Source organism: Rosa chinensis, chromosome 5 (assembly GCF_002994745.2).
Source record: "Rosa chinensis cultivar Old Blush chromosome 5, RchiOBHm-V2, whole genome shotgun sequence".
In the NCBI taxonomy this organism is placed as follows: domain Eukaryota; kingdom Viridiplantae; phylum Streptophyta; class Magnoliopsida; order Rosales; family Rosaceae; genus Rosa; species Rosa chinensis.
The window spans coordinates 71,108,781-71,125,300 of NC_037092.1; the positions used below are offsets into that span (position 1 = coordinate 71,108,781).

Below are 16,520 nucleotides of genomic sequence, written 5' to 3' on the forward strand. Positions count from 1 at the left end.
TATAGCAAAAACTCTGTTTCATTTCTCGTCTGAAACCTTTCCTGCTCCAAAAAGAAACTAGTCCTTGTTTGCCTGGATGGCTGGACATGACAGCACGGCCCGCTCAAGACACTACACGTGTGCTCAAACTTCAACCTCAATCATGATTATTGCTTTTCCATCTTAACTTAGAATTTAATTCGTCAGCTTAACGCTTAATTAATTTCTACTAATCAGATTTATCTACACGGTTAATATTCCTCTCTTGTACCCCCTCTCTCACACCTTTGTTATCTTCTTCCTTTTACCACTTGTTTTGGCTACCCGTTCAACTTCTTTCATCCTCCTCTTCTTCACTCAAAAAAGCTTTAATCTTTCTCAGCCTTGGTGATTGCTTCTGTATACTGCTCTGCAAAACCAAAGTATTGGTGCCTTGGTGGTAAGTGTACTAAATAAAAAAGCTTCTTGACTTGTATTTTCCAACTAAGAAATCAATAAAAGACCACCTTTTTCTTTTTGGGGATAAAAAGAAGACCACTTATAGTTTTTGGTGATTTTGTGTATGGGGTTGTATGGTCAGAAAATGAAATGTGTTGTATTTCCTTATTGCTCTATTGGGGTTAGAGTGAAATCCATGGTATTATTTACGTAATTGCTGAGGAAAGAAAGCAGAAATTTTTATATTTATTTATGTTTTTGTATCTGCCATTAAAAGAGTACTGTAAACCCTTCTGCTTCTGTACTTGTGAAGTCCCAGAACAGTTAAGCATGAGATTTCCATCCCTTTTAAAGTATTATTTTTTATCCTGTTTTGTTGTTTTGGAGAGGTAGGGTTGATTTTAAGTCTTACTTTCTTATTTATTTTTTGCTTGTATTGAAATTTCAGGCTTGAAATGTCTTCAGAAGAAATGGATGCTGGTGAGTTTGAGTTCTGTTTTAATATCTGATTCAATTTTAAGATGCCCATGTTTTCTTAGTTGCTCTACAGTTTTCTTTTTCTTTTTGGTTTTTTGATAAAATGAAGCTTGCATTACTTGATTAAATTCATACATAATTAGGACTAATATGATCTCATAGAATTAGATCACACCTCTGGAATCATAGTGTCCACCCAAGGAGGGCCAAGTTCAGACCATGCAAACATGTCTCTGCTTATGGCAGGTAGCATTTCTTGCTATAGAATGTGCCATGACATTGCATTTCCTGGGGATATACCTCCAGTCACGTTCAAATCAATCCCCCTTGTTTTTTGAAAGAAGGCAGTAGCCAATATATTGATCAATCAAAAGCCAGAATGGCCCTTACATATCCTTCCGCTGCCATCTATAGACAGACAAGAAGATGTGTTAGTACCCTTAAATCAATCCCCCTTGTTGATAGTGCATCAATGACAACAATTGCATCGCCTTGTACTTCAATTGCTTGGGCCTCAATACATCACAAAAGCTTGAATCCTTCCACTAAAGTTAGTGCCTCTGTTGCCAAGGGAGATGGAAATCCACTGTTGGAACCACTACACCTTTCATCATACCTACCTCATTGCGAATTACAGCTTATAAGTCCCTACCTATCCCTTCTTCACATCACACACACCATCTACGTATAACTCAGGAAGTTGGGTTTCCCCGGAAGCTAATGTGATGAATAATCCTCCTCCACTTGGGCAAACTTACCAACAGAATTGGGAACCATAAACTAAGTCACTTTCACAATCACCAGGCCACTAAATTGAACAATTTTAACTCCTCTGAATTGCTGCAAGATGCAACTTGAGTGAAGATAGCAGTAAAATCTGGTTCTCTCCCAATTTTACAATCACCAAACAGAAAATCTGGTTACCCTTTTTGTTTTCATATCAGCTTACTTTATTTTACATTTTGTGTTGTAAATTAGAAAAAATGAGGCAAGATATACTTCAACTATTCTTCAAGCTCACAAGAGACTTCTCAGAGTCTGAATCTCAAAGGAAGGATCTTAAGGAAAAGCTTGAGCAGAGTGAAGCTGAAAAGAAAAAGGTTAAGAAACAGCTCGAGCAAAGTGAGGCTCAAAAGAACCATCTCAAGAAAGAGCTTGAGCGGACTGAAGCTGAGAAGGATGGGCTCAAGAAGAATCTTGAGCTGACTGAAGCTCAAATGAAAGTGCAGCTCAAAGTTCTAGAGCAGCATGAGATGCAACTGCAACAGCTGGTATTAATCCTTTTGTTTTTCAACAATGAAATTTGGTTCTACAAATATTTCTAATGTGATATTGATTTCAAGTTAGGTGCATTGCCGTTGGAGTTAGAATACATATTTTTCCACTTATTTTGTATTATTCTGATTGAAGATTTATCATTTCTTCCCTTTGAAATACCCTTCTCATTTCTTAAGTTATCCTTTTGCTACATCATTAGCTGTAATTCGCTTTGACCATTGGCAATATTTTTTTATAGCTGATGATCATGTATTGCTTTAATTTGTCTTTCAGAATGATGGGGCTGGCCTAGAGAAAAAGAAGGCGAATGCATTGGTGTCGTGGTTAGCAGAAGAGTACAAGGTTTGTTCATTTCCATGATTCGTTTCAATTTGGGTTAATCTCAACCAGATTTCATGAACCTTTGCTTTTATGCTTGAATAGAAATGTCTGGAGGAGAATGAAAAATTTCACTGGATAAACATCGAGTTGGAGAAGCAGCTTGATGCAAAGAAGAAGCGCATAGTTGAATTGAAGGTTAGCACTAATTATTTTCGAGCACAGTTGAGGAAAATGGAAGAGGAATTGGCAGATCGTGAAGCATTCAACCTCATGCCTCTTGTCAAAACAGATGAAGTGAATGTGGAACTGCAGATTGTGAAGCATTCAACCTCATGCCTCTTGTCAAAACAAATGAAGTGAATGAGGAACTGCAGGATCTATAGGAGGTTTGTATTGTTCTCTTGTAGGAATATGCATAAAAGAGGTGAGCATATATAAGAATAAAAATTTGAGCCATTGAATTGCCAAACACGTTTAAGATTCAAGTCTTGGCAATCCAATGGCTCAAATTTTTATGTTTATGCATGCTCACTCTTTTATGCTTACAAGAGAGTTTCTCTATCCCTTTTGTTAAGATGATTAGTAGATGACTAGCACTTTTGTTATTTTGCACTATTGAAAAAGATATGGTGGCAGTGCGCTTTCATAGTAGTAATGCTAGTTGAATCATTGTAATTTTGCATTTTATGGATATGATTTGTAATTTTGTACCACCATAACTATGAACGCCAACTTTGATGTCTAATTGAAGGTTAAGCCCTCTTCTGCTAATATGGCTGACCTTAAAAAATTTGAACCTCCCTCTGTTAAGCCCTTTCAAGGCCTATCCATCATGTTACTCTATGAGATTGAGGCCTACCACCGGACTTTTCGGTAGATAGGCAAAGCTCGTTAAAACCCCCTGCCACCATCCAAGGGAGGGAAGGAACATCAGCAAGGTTGTGCCGGGTAGCGGTGAGTAGCGTTAAAAATCACCATAGAAATTAGAATAACGTTCGTCTCCACAACGTTTATAAAAGATCTAACTACTTACTTAAAATGAATGCCTCGTATATCTAGGGGACTAGGGCATGAGATCAGACCATACATAGCTTGTGATCCTAAAGGAATGTGGCACTATATTATGTCTGATTTGGAAAGCTGTAAAATCGGTGCGTTGTATCCGTGAGCCTGATATCCAAAGGGTATATCCAAATAATGATAATGATTTATTTTTATTAAGTTATATAAAAAGTTATACACCAACTTTGCGGGCATTTAATCAAGCATTGTTAGCAAAACTGCTTGGAGGATATTCTCGGGTAGAAGATCTTTGGTTAGTGATATCTTGCAAGCCAAGTATTTTCCGACTACATGTTTTTTGAATGCTTCTTTGGGGACTACTCCTTCGGCAGTTTGGATGTAGCTTACTGTAGTTCCTCAGGTGTGCCCGCAATCTGGAGGAAAGTATATGGGGTTTGAATGTACCACATAAAGTTAAACTTTTAATTTGGAGGGTCATCAATAACTTTCTCCCATGTGGTCAGAATCTGCAGAGAAGAAAGATAACGTCTGATGCTTCTTGTTGGCTCTGTAATGCACCGGTGGAATCTGCAATTCATGTGTTTTGGGATTTGTCCCAATGCAAGAAAGGCCTGGAAGTGTTCTTTTTAGGTGACGTGTGTAAAGTATGGAAAGAGCCTTCATTAATTGATCTTGTCACACATGTAATTAGTATTGCTGTTGGAAGTGATTTGGAAGTTTTTGGCTTTATCATGTGGTGGATTTGAAGAAATAGGAACCTTCAACGTCATGGTGAAAGGATTTTGAAACCGGAGGAATTAGTTGCTGCAGCTGGAGAGTGGCAGATGTAATTTGATGCTGCTAATGTGAAAGTCAAAAGTTGTGATACAAAAAGATATGGGCCAGGGGGAGTGGCCACACATATACCGGTAGAGCCTCAAGTTTGGAAGCCTCCGAGCTTGGGTTGCCTCAAGATGAATTTCGATGGTGCCACTGATGTGAAGAATGGGGTCTGTGGGCTGGGAGTGGTCTTTTGAGACCTTTTAGGAAAACTACGTGGGGCTATGGCTGTTTCCCAAGTTGGTAATATCTCACTAAGGGCTGATGAATCTTTGGCATTACTACATGGTCTCAGGTTTGCTCTACATGTTGATTTTTTAAGTCTAGAAGTGGAAGATGCGCTAACAGTCTTAAATACTTTGCAAGATAAAAGTGGTGATCTCAGTTCAGAAGGTCATATATTAGATGAAGTTAAACAGTTAGTTTTATCTTTTACGAGTTGTAGTTGACATTTTGTGAAGCGCGATTGTAAAATGGTTGCACATCGTCTTGCAAAAGAAGCTCTTTGTCTTAGTCAACCATTTTTATGTTTGGAGTTGGGGCCTAGTTGGCTTCAACAGTGTGTCAATATGGACTTCCTTAGTGAAGTCTAAAGTGGGCAGAGTTTTAGGTTGAAGCTCTTGTTACCATTCTCATTGTAATCTTCGTTCTTTAATGAAGTTCTTATTTTGATCCAAAAAAAAAAAACTTTTGCAGACAATAACGCCAGAGATTATGTGCAGTCTGTAAAACCTAATTATAACCAAATAAAGATGTGGATATTTATGAAAAGAAAAATATTGTCCCCTCTAGTTGTTTTGATTACTCGAGTTGCATTTTCCAAACAAGCCTCGTCAGGGAAAGCCAATAAGTGGTATCAGAGAAATGTGGTATGGGAATTCTTAGTTGTGGACTATAGCTTCCATGCATGCTTAACCTTCTAAACAAGTTGCTGTCATGCGCCAAATTTGATCGAAACCCTGCTATTTCTACGAGATTTAACCATTTGTCTGGATGGAGTGCGCATAGATTACTGCGATAACAATCTCAAGAATTAGCACTCCGAAGCTAAAAAAAATTCTGTGTTCTCAGTCAGTTGGCCTTTAACCTCTGCACCACATTATGAAATCCAGAAAGTAGAATCCCAACTTTTAAGAATTCAGAATTTTCAATGTCCGAGTCCTTCACAATGTTTGACCAAAAAAAAAATCCTTCACCCTGCACATTAGCAACTCTTTACTCGCACTAAACAACTTTGATAAATGCACAGCTTGAAGCATTCATAAATATGAAGCAGATAATTAATTGAAGTTGTGTATGAATGCAAGAAAAAGGGAAAAAACTCATGCGTAACAAGTTTACCAACCATAGTAATTTAGTTATAAATTCTAGATATTCCGATCAACAGTTGTTAAAGTGTATGGCACAAAGTGACAAAACCAACAAACAAGTACTGATGAGAGTTCCCAAAAACAAAAGGTCCATTCACAAACGAAGTACACGTACGAATCTACGATCTTTAGACTGCAGACTTTAGAGCTGCATGCATGTCCCTATCAAATGCAGTTGATGACCAGCAAAGGGAGAACATTCAAGTTGGATTCCAACCAGAGGTTGGACGAACATTTCTCCGCTTATTAGGTTTCACTTGGTTCAGTAGATGGGATACACCCTCTGCTAACGTCGCCTTCCTGTTTTCCCTGAAATTCCAAAGCTCTAGTACTGGATATCTGCCAGTTGGATTATACTCGTTCAATTCAGCCAGGGCAGTTTTCACAAAACTTCATCACCAAACTCTGTCTTCAAGTCCTCCAATTTTTCATCATCTTCATCAATAACTTCCTGTACATGCAATAAGTAATATTATCAAGTCATATAGAAATTAGAAAGTGACTATAAATTGACTTGTGTGGTTGATTACTTATATGTGTACCGGTGTCTTTCCATCTTTATCAGTGATAATTTTGAATGGATGCCAATTCGGATCTCTAAGATATTGCTGCTCCCAAAGAGAGCATAGCTCTGCAATCGTATTATCAGCAGCTCATTTTCTATATTTTCTAGAATTGTTGATTCTCTTGGTTGCAGCAACAAATGGCTGTTTCTCAAGATCTTCCATTACCTTCACACCAATAGTGTTGCTTGCTGATTCCTTCAATCCCTGAAAGGAAATTATTTGAGTCAATTCCATGTAGATCTCCAATATATTAATGAGTAAAATGATCATCAAACAAGAACATGCCACAGCCCACAGGTACTTATTTAGAAAGAAAGTTTAAACAATTCTAAATATAAGCATTAATCCTTTGTTACGTTCAAACCAATTTTATAGAATATTTAGCAGTTATTTATAAAAGCATTGAAGTTAAACTATGCATAGGAGGGATTTAGGCTTCCTAAGTGATCTCTCTCTCTCTCTCTCTCTCTCTCTCAACCCTAAAGCAGCGGCGTTTTGGGATTTGTAGTCTGACGGGTATTAGATGCTATTGCTTGGTGAGTTTTACGGGGAGTTGTTTGGATTGGAGTGATGGCAAAACAGTGTTGGGGACAGGTTTCAGTGGGTTGTTTTTGAGACACAGTGGTCGTGGTGTATGGCGGCAGTTCATGGTGGCGCTGATTCATCGCTGTGGCGTTTCGTGGTGATGCAGATTAGTGCTGGCATGGTTTGTGGTGTTGTGCATCACTGGACTGTGGAAGCACGAAACTGAGGCTGTGCGGATAGTGGTAGGGCGGGCTGTGGTGGCACCGAGACAGTGTCGGCTTAGACGATGTGGATCGCGAGTGGTGGGCTCGAGGAGGTGCAGGTTGTTCCGGAGTGGATCGGGGCAACCTCGGCTTGAGCAGGTGATGACTAGGTGCAGAGATGGTCTTTGGGTCTGGGCCTGATTTGTTTCGTTGGACTTGGACTTCTTTATCTTGGAGCTCATTGGGCTTCTAATTAGTTAGGTTCCCCTTTTTTTTTCTCTAAATAATTCCCTACTTTGTTTGGGAGTTATGCTTCTAGGTTTTTAGTGAGCGTCATCGAGTCTTGTTTACTTTGTCTATTTACTATGTAGTAGTTAATAGTCTATACGCTCCCTGTATGAGCATGGAACCGTAAAATGATTAGACCTAATCTATGTATCACTGTGCTACTACCACAAACTCTTTATCTACTTATAGATGGTAGAGGGAGTATATGTAATGGTCCTTTCTAGCCTGATTATTAATAATTATCGGCATGATACTCTTCAAAACAAAACAAAAAAAATGCATAGGAGGTGTTTAAGGATGAGAGAATTCAAGAGAGATTGATGAGAGAAATTGTATTTCATTATTGAGAATAGGAGCCCTATATATATGGATTACAAAGTACATGTTCTAATGTTACAAAGAAAACTAATCCGCGTAGGACTAGGAATTCTAGAACCTTCTCTCCTATTCCAACCATGCATAAAACTAATCCTAGTTTGATAAGGCACATAAAGTCGATTTTCCTTCAACACTCCCCCTTGTGCCGCTCAAACTTGGTGGTGACGCTTCATCCGTTGCCTCGTTAAAAACCTTGCTCGAGTGAAAAACCTTGTGGGACAAAAACAAGCTCGAGGAGGAGAAAAAGAGTACAACACGTCCTTCACCATTCGAGATCGAACATGTAGACATCATAACTCCCCCTGATGTCGATATCTCCCCCTGATTGATACAATCGTGGGAGTTCGGATAACTTTCTCAATCCGATGCTCTTCACATGTTTCTTGAAGGTGGATTTAGGTAACGACTTAGTAAATAAGTCCGCTACATTATCCTCTGATCGAATTTGATTCACTTCAATCTTTAGAAGTGATTGTTGTTGCTGATTATAAAAGAACTTAGGCGATATATGCTTGGTGTTGTCGCCCTTGATGAAACCTAACTTCATTTGCTCAATACAAGCTGCATTATCCTCATAAATGCTGTAGGTTCATCCGTGGTAGACTTCAAACTACAACTTCCTCGAATATGTCTAATTATAGACCTTAACCATATACATTCACGCACGACTTCATGTAGAGCAATAATCTCTGCATGATTTGAGGAAGTAGCAACTAGGGTCTGTTTTGTAGACCTCTAAGATATCGCAGTGCTTCCCATGGTAAAAACATAACCCGTTTGGGAGCGACCTTTATAAGGGTCAGAGAGGTACCCTGCATCAGCAAAACCCATCAAAACATCGTTGTCGTTTTGATGGAGAGAAGTAGGGGGACGCTGGCCACCATGGATGGTGGCGGCGCCAGCGGCAGCAACATGGCCTGCGACAAAGTCATGGACGGCAACGTTTTTCCTCTTGGGGTCCGATCCCAAATTTCCGTCATTCCTTTTCTCTCTGTAGGGATAAAATAGACACATATCAATCGTACGTTTTAGGTATCGAAAGATTGTCTTTACACCAATCCAATGGTGGCGTGTTAGCGCATAGCTATGTCGAGCTAACAAGTTCACTGCGAAGGAGATGTCCGGTCTTGTGCATTGAGCTAAGTATAATAATGCGCCTATTGCACTTAAATAGGGCACTTCAGCCTCTAATGATTCTTCATCCTTATCCTTTGGACGAAACAGATCTTTTCCGGGCTCAAGACTAAGGCCGATCTGGGGAGTGCTCACAGACTTTGCTTTATCTTCATTAAAGCGCCTCTGCTTTTCTACATTAAAGGAATCATAGTTTCAGCCTTTGCCACCTTGAATCATGTATCAGAACAATAAGCTACAGCTTTCTCTACTCTCCAATTTCAGCAATGCAATCACAGTTCGCTTGGATGACACTAATTACGTAACTTGGAGATTTATGCTCGAGTCAATGTTGGTAGGGTGTGATCTAATGAGATACATTGATGGGTCTATTACGTGCCCTCCACAATACAAAATAACAAATGAGGGTAGTATTACCTCAGAGATCACCCAAGAGTATAAGGCTTGGAGGAAGAATGACTTTGCTTTAATGACATTACTAGCTAGTACTTTGTCTCTTAATGCTCTTTCTTTTATTGTTGGGAGCAAAACTTCAAAAGATGTCTGGTTTTCACTTTATGAGAGGTATGCTAAACTTTCAAAGTTCAAAGTTTTCGAGCTCCAGACCTTAATGCAGAAAATTTAGAAAGGTTAAGATAGTATAGACAAATATATGGAACATTTTAAAACTGTTTGGGACCAACTCTCTGTTTCTGGAGTTTTCATTCCTGATGAAGATATAGTGTTTCTGATCCAGAATGGATTGCCTGTTGACTTTGCGGCCATTAAGACTGTCATCAGAGCTCGAACAACGCCAATATCTCTAAGCGAGCTTCGCACAATGTTATTGGATGTTGAGTATGATATTGTTTAAGAATCAAGATCGTTTGCTTCTGCTCCCGTGCTTGAGCACAAAGCACTACCACTGTCTTCTCTTACAGCTATGATTGTACAAAATATTCTTGCCAGTTCATCTCAAAGTATGCAATATGGGACACCAAGTATAGGGCCATCATCTCAAGAAATCTTTCCATCCCATTACACTGGATATTCTTCAATGACACATGCTCTACACACTGCTGCATCAAATGTTGGTTTCTTGCCTATTACCAATACAAATCTGATTCCAGGTATACCTGCTTATAATCATTGCAATACGTCATCTTGTGCCTCCAATGTTCATCATTATAATGCTCCACCACCTAGCTCTACTACACATTTTGGGATACCACATAATAGCATGATATCAAGTTTAGCTCTTAGTATGCCTAATGCTCCTCCAAATTGTCAAGACCTGCTCCCATTCACTACTAATGTTGGTGTCCCGCAATCAGTGACTAATTGTGGATATATGATGCATAATAGTGTTGGAAATGGAAATTACTTTTCATCATCTGCTTCCTTTTATGGTTATGGACCTCAAAATGGTTCTAGCACCTCATATGTTCAACAGTCCAATCTTAATCACAATAGAGCTCAACAACATGACTTCTCTCAACAAAATGTGCAACCTGGTACATTCAACAATAGTTCTCAGCAGAATCAACAACAAAATGATGGCTTTTCTAGTAAGGGAAAATTTTCTTCACAGGCCATGCCTTGCTCTGCATCATCGTTTGCACTTAGAAATGCAGCCTCTGTGTCTTCTGCAAACAAAAGTTCCGCACCTGCCTAGGCGACACTCAGAAATGCTTCCACCTTTAGAGAGTTTGTGCCTTCAGTGAAAAAGGTAATCCCTCAAGATGGCAATAACTCTTATGTCACTACTAAACTTCAAGGAAATGAGAATTTGAAGAAAACTGATGCCGAAAAGATAGTTCAAGGTAATTTCGCTTGTGAAACTGATATAGATGTTGGGGCTACTGTTGAAAATCTCACTAAGAGTTGTCAAGAAGTTGTTAAGGGTGTTGACGGGGATAACAGCAAGGAGGAGGATATAAGAGTTGACAAAATATATGTGTACAGTAGGTCTATGAACAAAGTAGATACCAAGGAGTTGGATCATCTGCGGCAAATATTGATGTTAAATTCAAATAAGGAAGCCTACCATCAAGCTGGGGGGGGGGGGGGGGGGGGGGGGGGGGTGTTAGCAATATTACTCTTAATATTTCACATCAGATATGTGCCACGTGTTTGTAATTTGTGCTCTCTAGCTCTAGCATATATAGCTATTTTCAGCTCATGATTGCACACTAAGACTATCATTTCTAAAACAAGCTTCTATTCTCCTCTCTATTTCTCTGTTTTCCTTGTAAACTCTATCATGGTATCAGAGCGGGTTACCCACGTGTGCATGCCTAACTGCCAGATGGGCTCCACGTCATCCAAAGTTGTCTACGTGTATGGCTTGAAAATTCGCCACATGTGCGGGGCCGTGTTGAGAATATATGTCATCCCAAATGGGAAAAATGGGACTTTGCCTATGGATTTATAAGGGTTTGGGCCACTCCATCCATTGCCAATTGGTTTTGAATGTAAACCCCATATTGCTTTATCAGAGTCAACAACACTGAGAATTCTGATGCCGCATTTCTCCGATACCACTTATTGGCTTTCCCTTACGAGCCATGTTTGGATAATGCAACTCGAGTAATCAAACCAATTAGTGGGGACAATATTTTTCTTGTCAAAAATATCCACATCTTTATTTGGTTATAATTAACTTTTACATCAGTACTGTAGGTTTTATGCGTGGTACGTTCTTGTTTTCGGTTTTGGTTCAAAAGAATCATATCTTTAGCTGGATTTGATTCTTGCATGCTTCTTCTATAACTCAAAAGGAATATCAAGGAACGAAAGAAAAAACTCAGATAATCTGTAAACTCAAACTCAAAAGACTCTGATACTAAATAATAGGATAATACATAAAATGGATTTCAATAAACAAAGCTAGCTTAGCTGGCCATGCTTAGCTTGATAATTCAATCAGATAACCAAATAATCACATATGCATAGCTATATACAAACATGCAAATGACTGAATAAACAACAATAGGAATTTTGCAAAACAAGCCCAATGATTCCGGTAATTAATCCCAGTCATCATACTTGATAAAGAACTCGTTAGTTTTGCCACATTATCTCTCGAAGTAGAGTTTGAAAGCGGGTTTCAGATCATCATACTTGATAAAGAACTCGTTAGTTTTGTTCAAGACTCTTCTAGGAGGAGGTGAGCAGTTTCTTGGGGCTGCCGGGAACGTAAAGGCCTCTTTGCTTTCTTTATGTGTGGGCGTCGTATGTAACAGGGTTGATACAGATATTGCTGCCATTTTCTGGTCTTCAGATTTAAGGTCTCCATCTAGCTGTGACTTGTTTGAAAAATCCATGATCTTGATAAGAAAGAGAACAAACGCAGGGGCGAAGAGTGTGAACAAAGGTCAAGGAATCAAAGAAAAGATGTTCTCATCAAGGCCTGTATATATTGGTGTGCTAACGTTTTCGGCAAGTTTCCTTTTCTTTCTTTGATAAATATATAACTCCTTATGAAAGTGGGAGAAAGGTTTCCATTGTCCAAACATTGAAGCGTTCGGTCGTTGCTCATGCAAATGTGTTTCCTCTCCAAGGAAAATGAATATGGAACCTCCATATATATTACAATCTGAGTAGTCAAAAAAGTCAAACCTTAAACCTAGCTCATGTTGAGGGTTCCAATTCCAAGCTAGGGTGTCAATAATTCCACGGTTTAGGGATCCAATTCTAGGGCATCAATAACAAGTGATCAACTTGCAAGAAAGATGTCAATCTCTTGTAGTGACCATCATCCATTGTCACTTGTAGTGATCATCATCTGTTGCTCGATAATAATCATCAGAACTTGATCAACTACGATCTGTTTTCTTCCTTATTCTTGTCACAGTTCATCTTTATTTGGTTTTAAATATGGCATAGATACTGACGACCCTAATATTTTACGAATGTTGGGATGTTAAAAGAGGAATTTACTGCATACACCATCTTGGACATCTTGTTTGATAAAACTCTCCTCGGATGACTATATTTAAGTTCTTGTTTTCTTTACACGGATGAAATCTGCTGACCAAAGAATCAAGGGCGCCATAATCTTCTTCCAAACGCATACTGAACCTGCGAAGTGGGCAGCAAGCATGCCTTGTGACAATTTATCTTTATTTGGTTATAAGTTTATAATTAAATTCTATGGTATTAATTGTAGGTTCTGTGAATTTGTAATCAAATTTTCTTTCTTATAAACAATACTTTTTTCTTCTTCTTCTTTCAGGTTAATTTGTAGCAAAACACATGCAAAAGATTGATCAAGAAAGAAGAGAATACTCAAAGAATCACTAAACTTCACATCAAAAAAATCTGATTCCAATGAATAATATACAAAATTTCAAGGAAACAAAGCTAGCTAGCTCGCCATGCTAAGGTTGATACATATCAGATAAATGAAAAATCGATATAGATATGTAAATACGTAGCAATGAACTAACAATTACAGATCAAGTAAAGAAAATATGAAAAACTAGCCGGTCCATCGGTTCCTCGTGCTTAATCCCAGTCATCTTCTTCAGTCTCTATCTCTTTCCCACATTCTCTCTCGAAGAAGCGTTTGAAAGCGGGTTTCAGATCATCATACTTGATAAAGAACTCATTATCTTTGTTCAAGACGCTTCTAGGAGGAGGTGAGCAGTTTCTTGAAGCTGCCGGGAACGTAAAGGCCTCTTTTCCGTCATCATTACCTCTGGGTTTCATCTTTAACGGGATTGGTACTGAGATCCCTGCCATCTTTTTACCTTCAGATTCAAGGCCTCCCACTAATCTTGATATGAAACCTAGGCCAAAAGTACGTATGAACCAAGATCGAGGAAATAAAGGAATAATTTTTTAGAAGACGTACTAATGCCTCTATATATACAGGTCTATAGTCGGCGAGTATCCTTTTCTTTTGGAAATAGAACTCCTTACGAAAGTGGGAGAAAGGTTTCCATTTACCAAATTGAATCAGAAAGAAATTGAGGTGGTGGATTGCTTTCCAAGTTTCCAAGCAACTCTGTTTTTAACTTTTTATCGCCAAGCAAAAAAAAAAAAAAATTAATATATATATATATATATATATATATATATATATATATATTCATTTATGTGTTCCCATGTAATGTTGTTTAAAAACTACAGCCACATATCTTTCTAAAAAACGTTTTCCTCTGACCTAGCCGTGCCGACTAGGGTTTACTTTCTTCCTAAAGAGAGCAATTTTGCATCCATGAATTTTGATATTTTGAGTTAGAATTGTTGGGGTATGATGCAACGACGATGAGAGCTTTGAGGGATCTGGTTGTTCAAAATAAGCCTCAGATCGTATTTCTGATTGAAACAAAAATCAGCGACTTGAAGGAGTTTCAAGATCTGCAGCGAGAACTAGGTTTTGCATATTCAAAGGAGGTTCTCAGCGTTGGATAGTCTGGTGGTTTGGGACTATTTTGGACGGAGGATGTTGATGTGCGTGTGCGCACGTCGTCGGCTCATCATATTGATATGGAAATCAAGTCTGGCCTGGGAGATCCTTGCTGAAGATTGACTGCATTCTACGGATTTGCACGTACTTGTGAGCGTGACAAATCATGGCAACTGATACGTGAACTTTGTGATATGGACTCGCTGCCTTGGGTTATGATTGGCGATTTCAATGAAATATTGAATAACAGTGAGAAAACGAATGGTCCTCTACGGCCTGAAAGACAGATGAGAGGCTTTAGGGATGCACTGGGGTACAGCAATATGATCGATTTGGGTTTTCAAGGAGCAAAGATGACCTGGTGGAATTCAGAAAGCAGTTGAATTGGACAGAGCTGTTGAGACTTCAACCTGGAGTGATATCTTCGAGTGTTCTAGGGTAAAACATTTGTGTTAGGGTTTGACTAGAAAATGTGGGGTATTGTTGGAACTTGTACATGGAAGAAATTTTGAAGGATCATACCCTTTTTAAGGACACACCCATGTAAAGAATAAAATGGGCAACAAGTCAAAATGTGGGCTTCGGTGGGCTTTCCTATTAGGCTTCCCATAGAAAATATGGATATATATATATATATATATATATATTGCAATCCTCTTTAATTAAATTCGGTTTTTGTCCAAAACCTTTACTACTTCGATTCAAGTTACACAAAGCAAAAAGTTGATTCATGTTCTTAAACCTAGCACCAATTACATGCAAATCCTATAAGTGTCGACCCAAATAAGATAAACATATAAAAGTTTTCTGTAAAGCAAATTTAATCGAACAAACTCACATAAGCAAATTAGAATCTCAATTATAGAATTCGAAAACTTTATTTAAACATAGAAATTGGGCTTAAACTTTGCCCTAAATGTTATTGTTAACTAGAAACAAGTTCATACGAAATCAAACAAGGAAACCAAAAAGCTTACAAGGAAAAGGAACGAATTACACCGTGAGTGGAGATGGAGATGGAGAGCTAGATGGTTGGATCTTGAATCTTGGAAGCAAGCCTTCAAGGTGGATGATGGAGGATATGATCTTCACGGCTCATTCTTCTTCTTCCTCTCCTTGCTTGAAAACGCAGAGCTTTGCAACTATTTATGCGACGTTTTAATATATATATATATATATATATATAAGTCAGATGGGCCTTGGGGCTCTTGGGCTCGGTTTGACGAAATCTGATTTTATTTTTTTTGCTCTACTGTTCAATTTTCGGATAAAATCTAACAGTTGCAACGGATGGAATCAAACAACGTCAAACAATTGCCGACGCAACTCCTCATCTTGGCTTCTATATAAGGACGACCTTCGGTCGTCATTGATCAATCAATCAATCTTCTTCTTCCTCCTCCCAAAGTTATTCTGAGAAACATAAAGTAAAATTTGTCAGGGTCAAGTTCTTGTGCAAGAACTTGTACCAGATAGTTGTATCCTCTAGATAGACATCCGAAACTACAACACAAGTGGGGACGAATTTCTGTCTTAGGTCACTACAGTACAGGCCTCTATCTGATCGAGTTAGTGAATTCAATTTCGAATTAAAGTTATTTGATTTCAATTGATTACTTGTTATATATATTGAGTTTGTGTTCTATATTTAGATTATATGTATATATATATTGTTACTGTTTGTATATACTTATTGGTTCTAACAATTTGGCCCCTAGCAATTCTTATCATACACCAATTATGCTGCAAGCAAGCTCTGTGCCATTGCCTAAGAGGCCTAGGCATCATAGATTTGAGTTTGAATCCTTTTGGCTGCAGCATGAAGAATGTGACCCTTTGGTAATGACGAACTGGCAGTCTCAGTTCCAGGGAGTTCCCAGGTTTAATCTTACTAGAAAGATTATGTGTACGAGTCATGCTTTGGAGGCATGGAAGCATAATGAATTTCGTTTGAGGCAGCAGTAAATGTTTGAGGTTAGAGGGTGATTGGAATTTCTCATGAATGAACCCTTAACTCCGGCTTACCATGAGGAGAAAAAGAACCTGATGACATCCTTACAGAACTTATTGTCTCAGGAAGAAGCTTTTTGGAAGTAGAGAGCTAAGGTCACATGGTTGCAAGAGGGTACGTGACTGCAATTCTGGTTTCTTCCATAGGAAGGCAGCGAATATGAAGAGGAAAGATGCTCTCTTAGGCTTATTTGACTCTGAGGGGAAATGAGATATGATGATGATGGGATGGAGCAGGTGGTTACTTCCTATATATTTTTCAAATATGTTCACGACTAATGCCTTGGATGTGAAGGCAGTTGATAGGACTCTTGCG

The 16,520-nt window shown here is 38.6% G+C and overlaps 1 protein-coding gene across 3 annotated transcripts; it reads left to right on the top strand.

The window, feature by feature from the left end:
- On the top strand, positions 1 to 3,245 carry LOC112168070 (spindle pole body component 110). Of its 3 annotated transcripts, none has more exons than XM_040507382.1 (5): positions 1 to 418; positions 866 to 897; positions 1,873 to 2,165; positions 2,446 to 2,514; positions 2,596 to 3,245. In XM_040507382.1, exons 2-5 carry the CDS (start codon positions 873 to 875, stop codon positions 2,851 to 2,853), a joined length of 645 nt encoding a protein of 214 aa, XP_040363316.1. In that variant the 5' UTR covers positions 1 to 418; positions 866 to 872; the 3' UTR covers positions 2,854 to 3,245. The 3 variants fall into 3 exon arrangements, with proteins under 3 accessions (XP_040363316.1, XP_040363317.1, XP_024160955.1); XM_040507383.1 differs by having other exon boundaries at positions 1 to 403; XM_024305187.2 differs by lacking the exon at positions 1 to 418 and adding an exon at positions 565 to 740.
- The last annotated feature ends 13,275 nt before the right edge of the window (positions 3,246 to 16,520 follow it).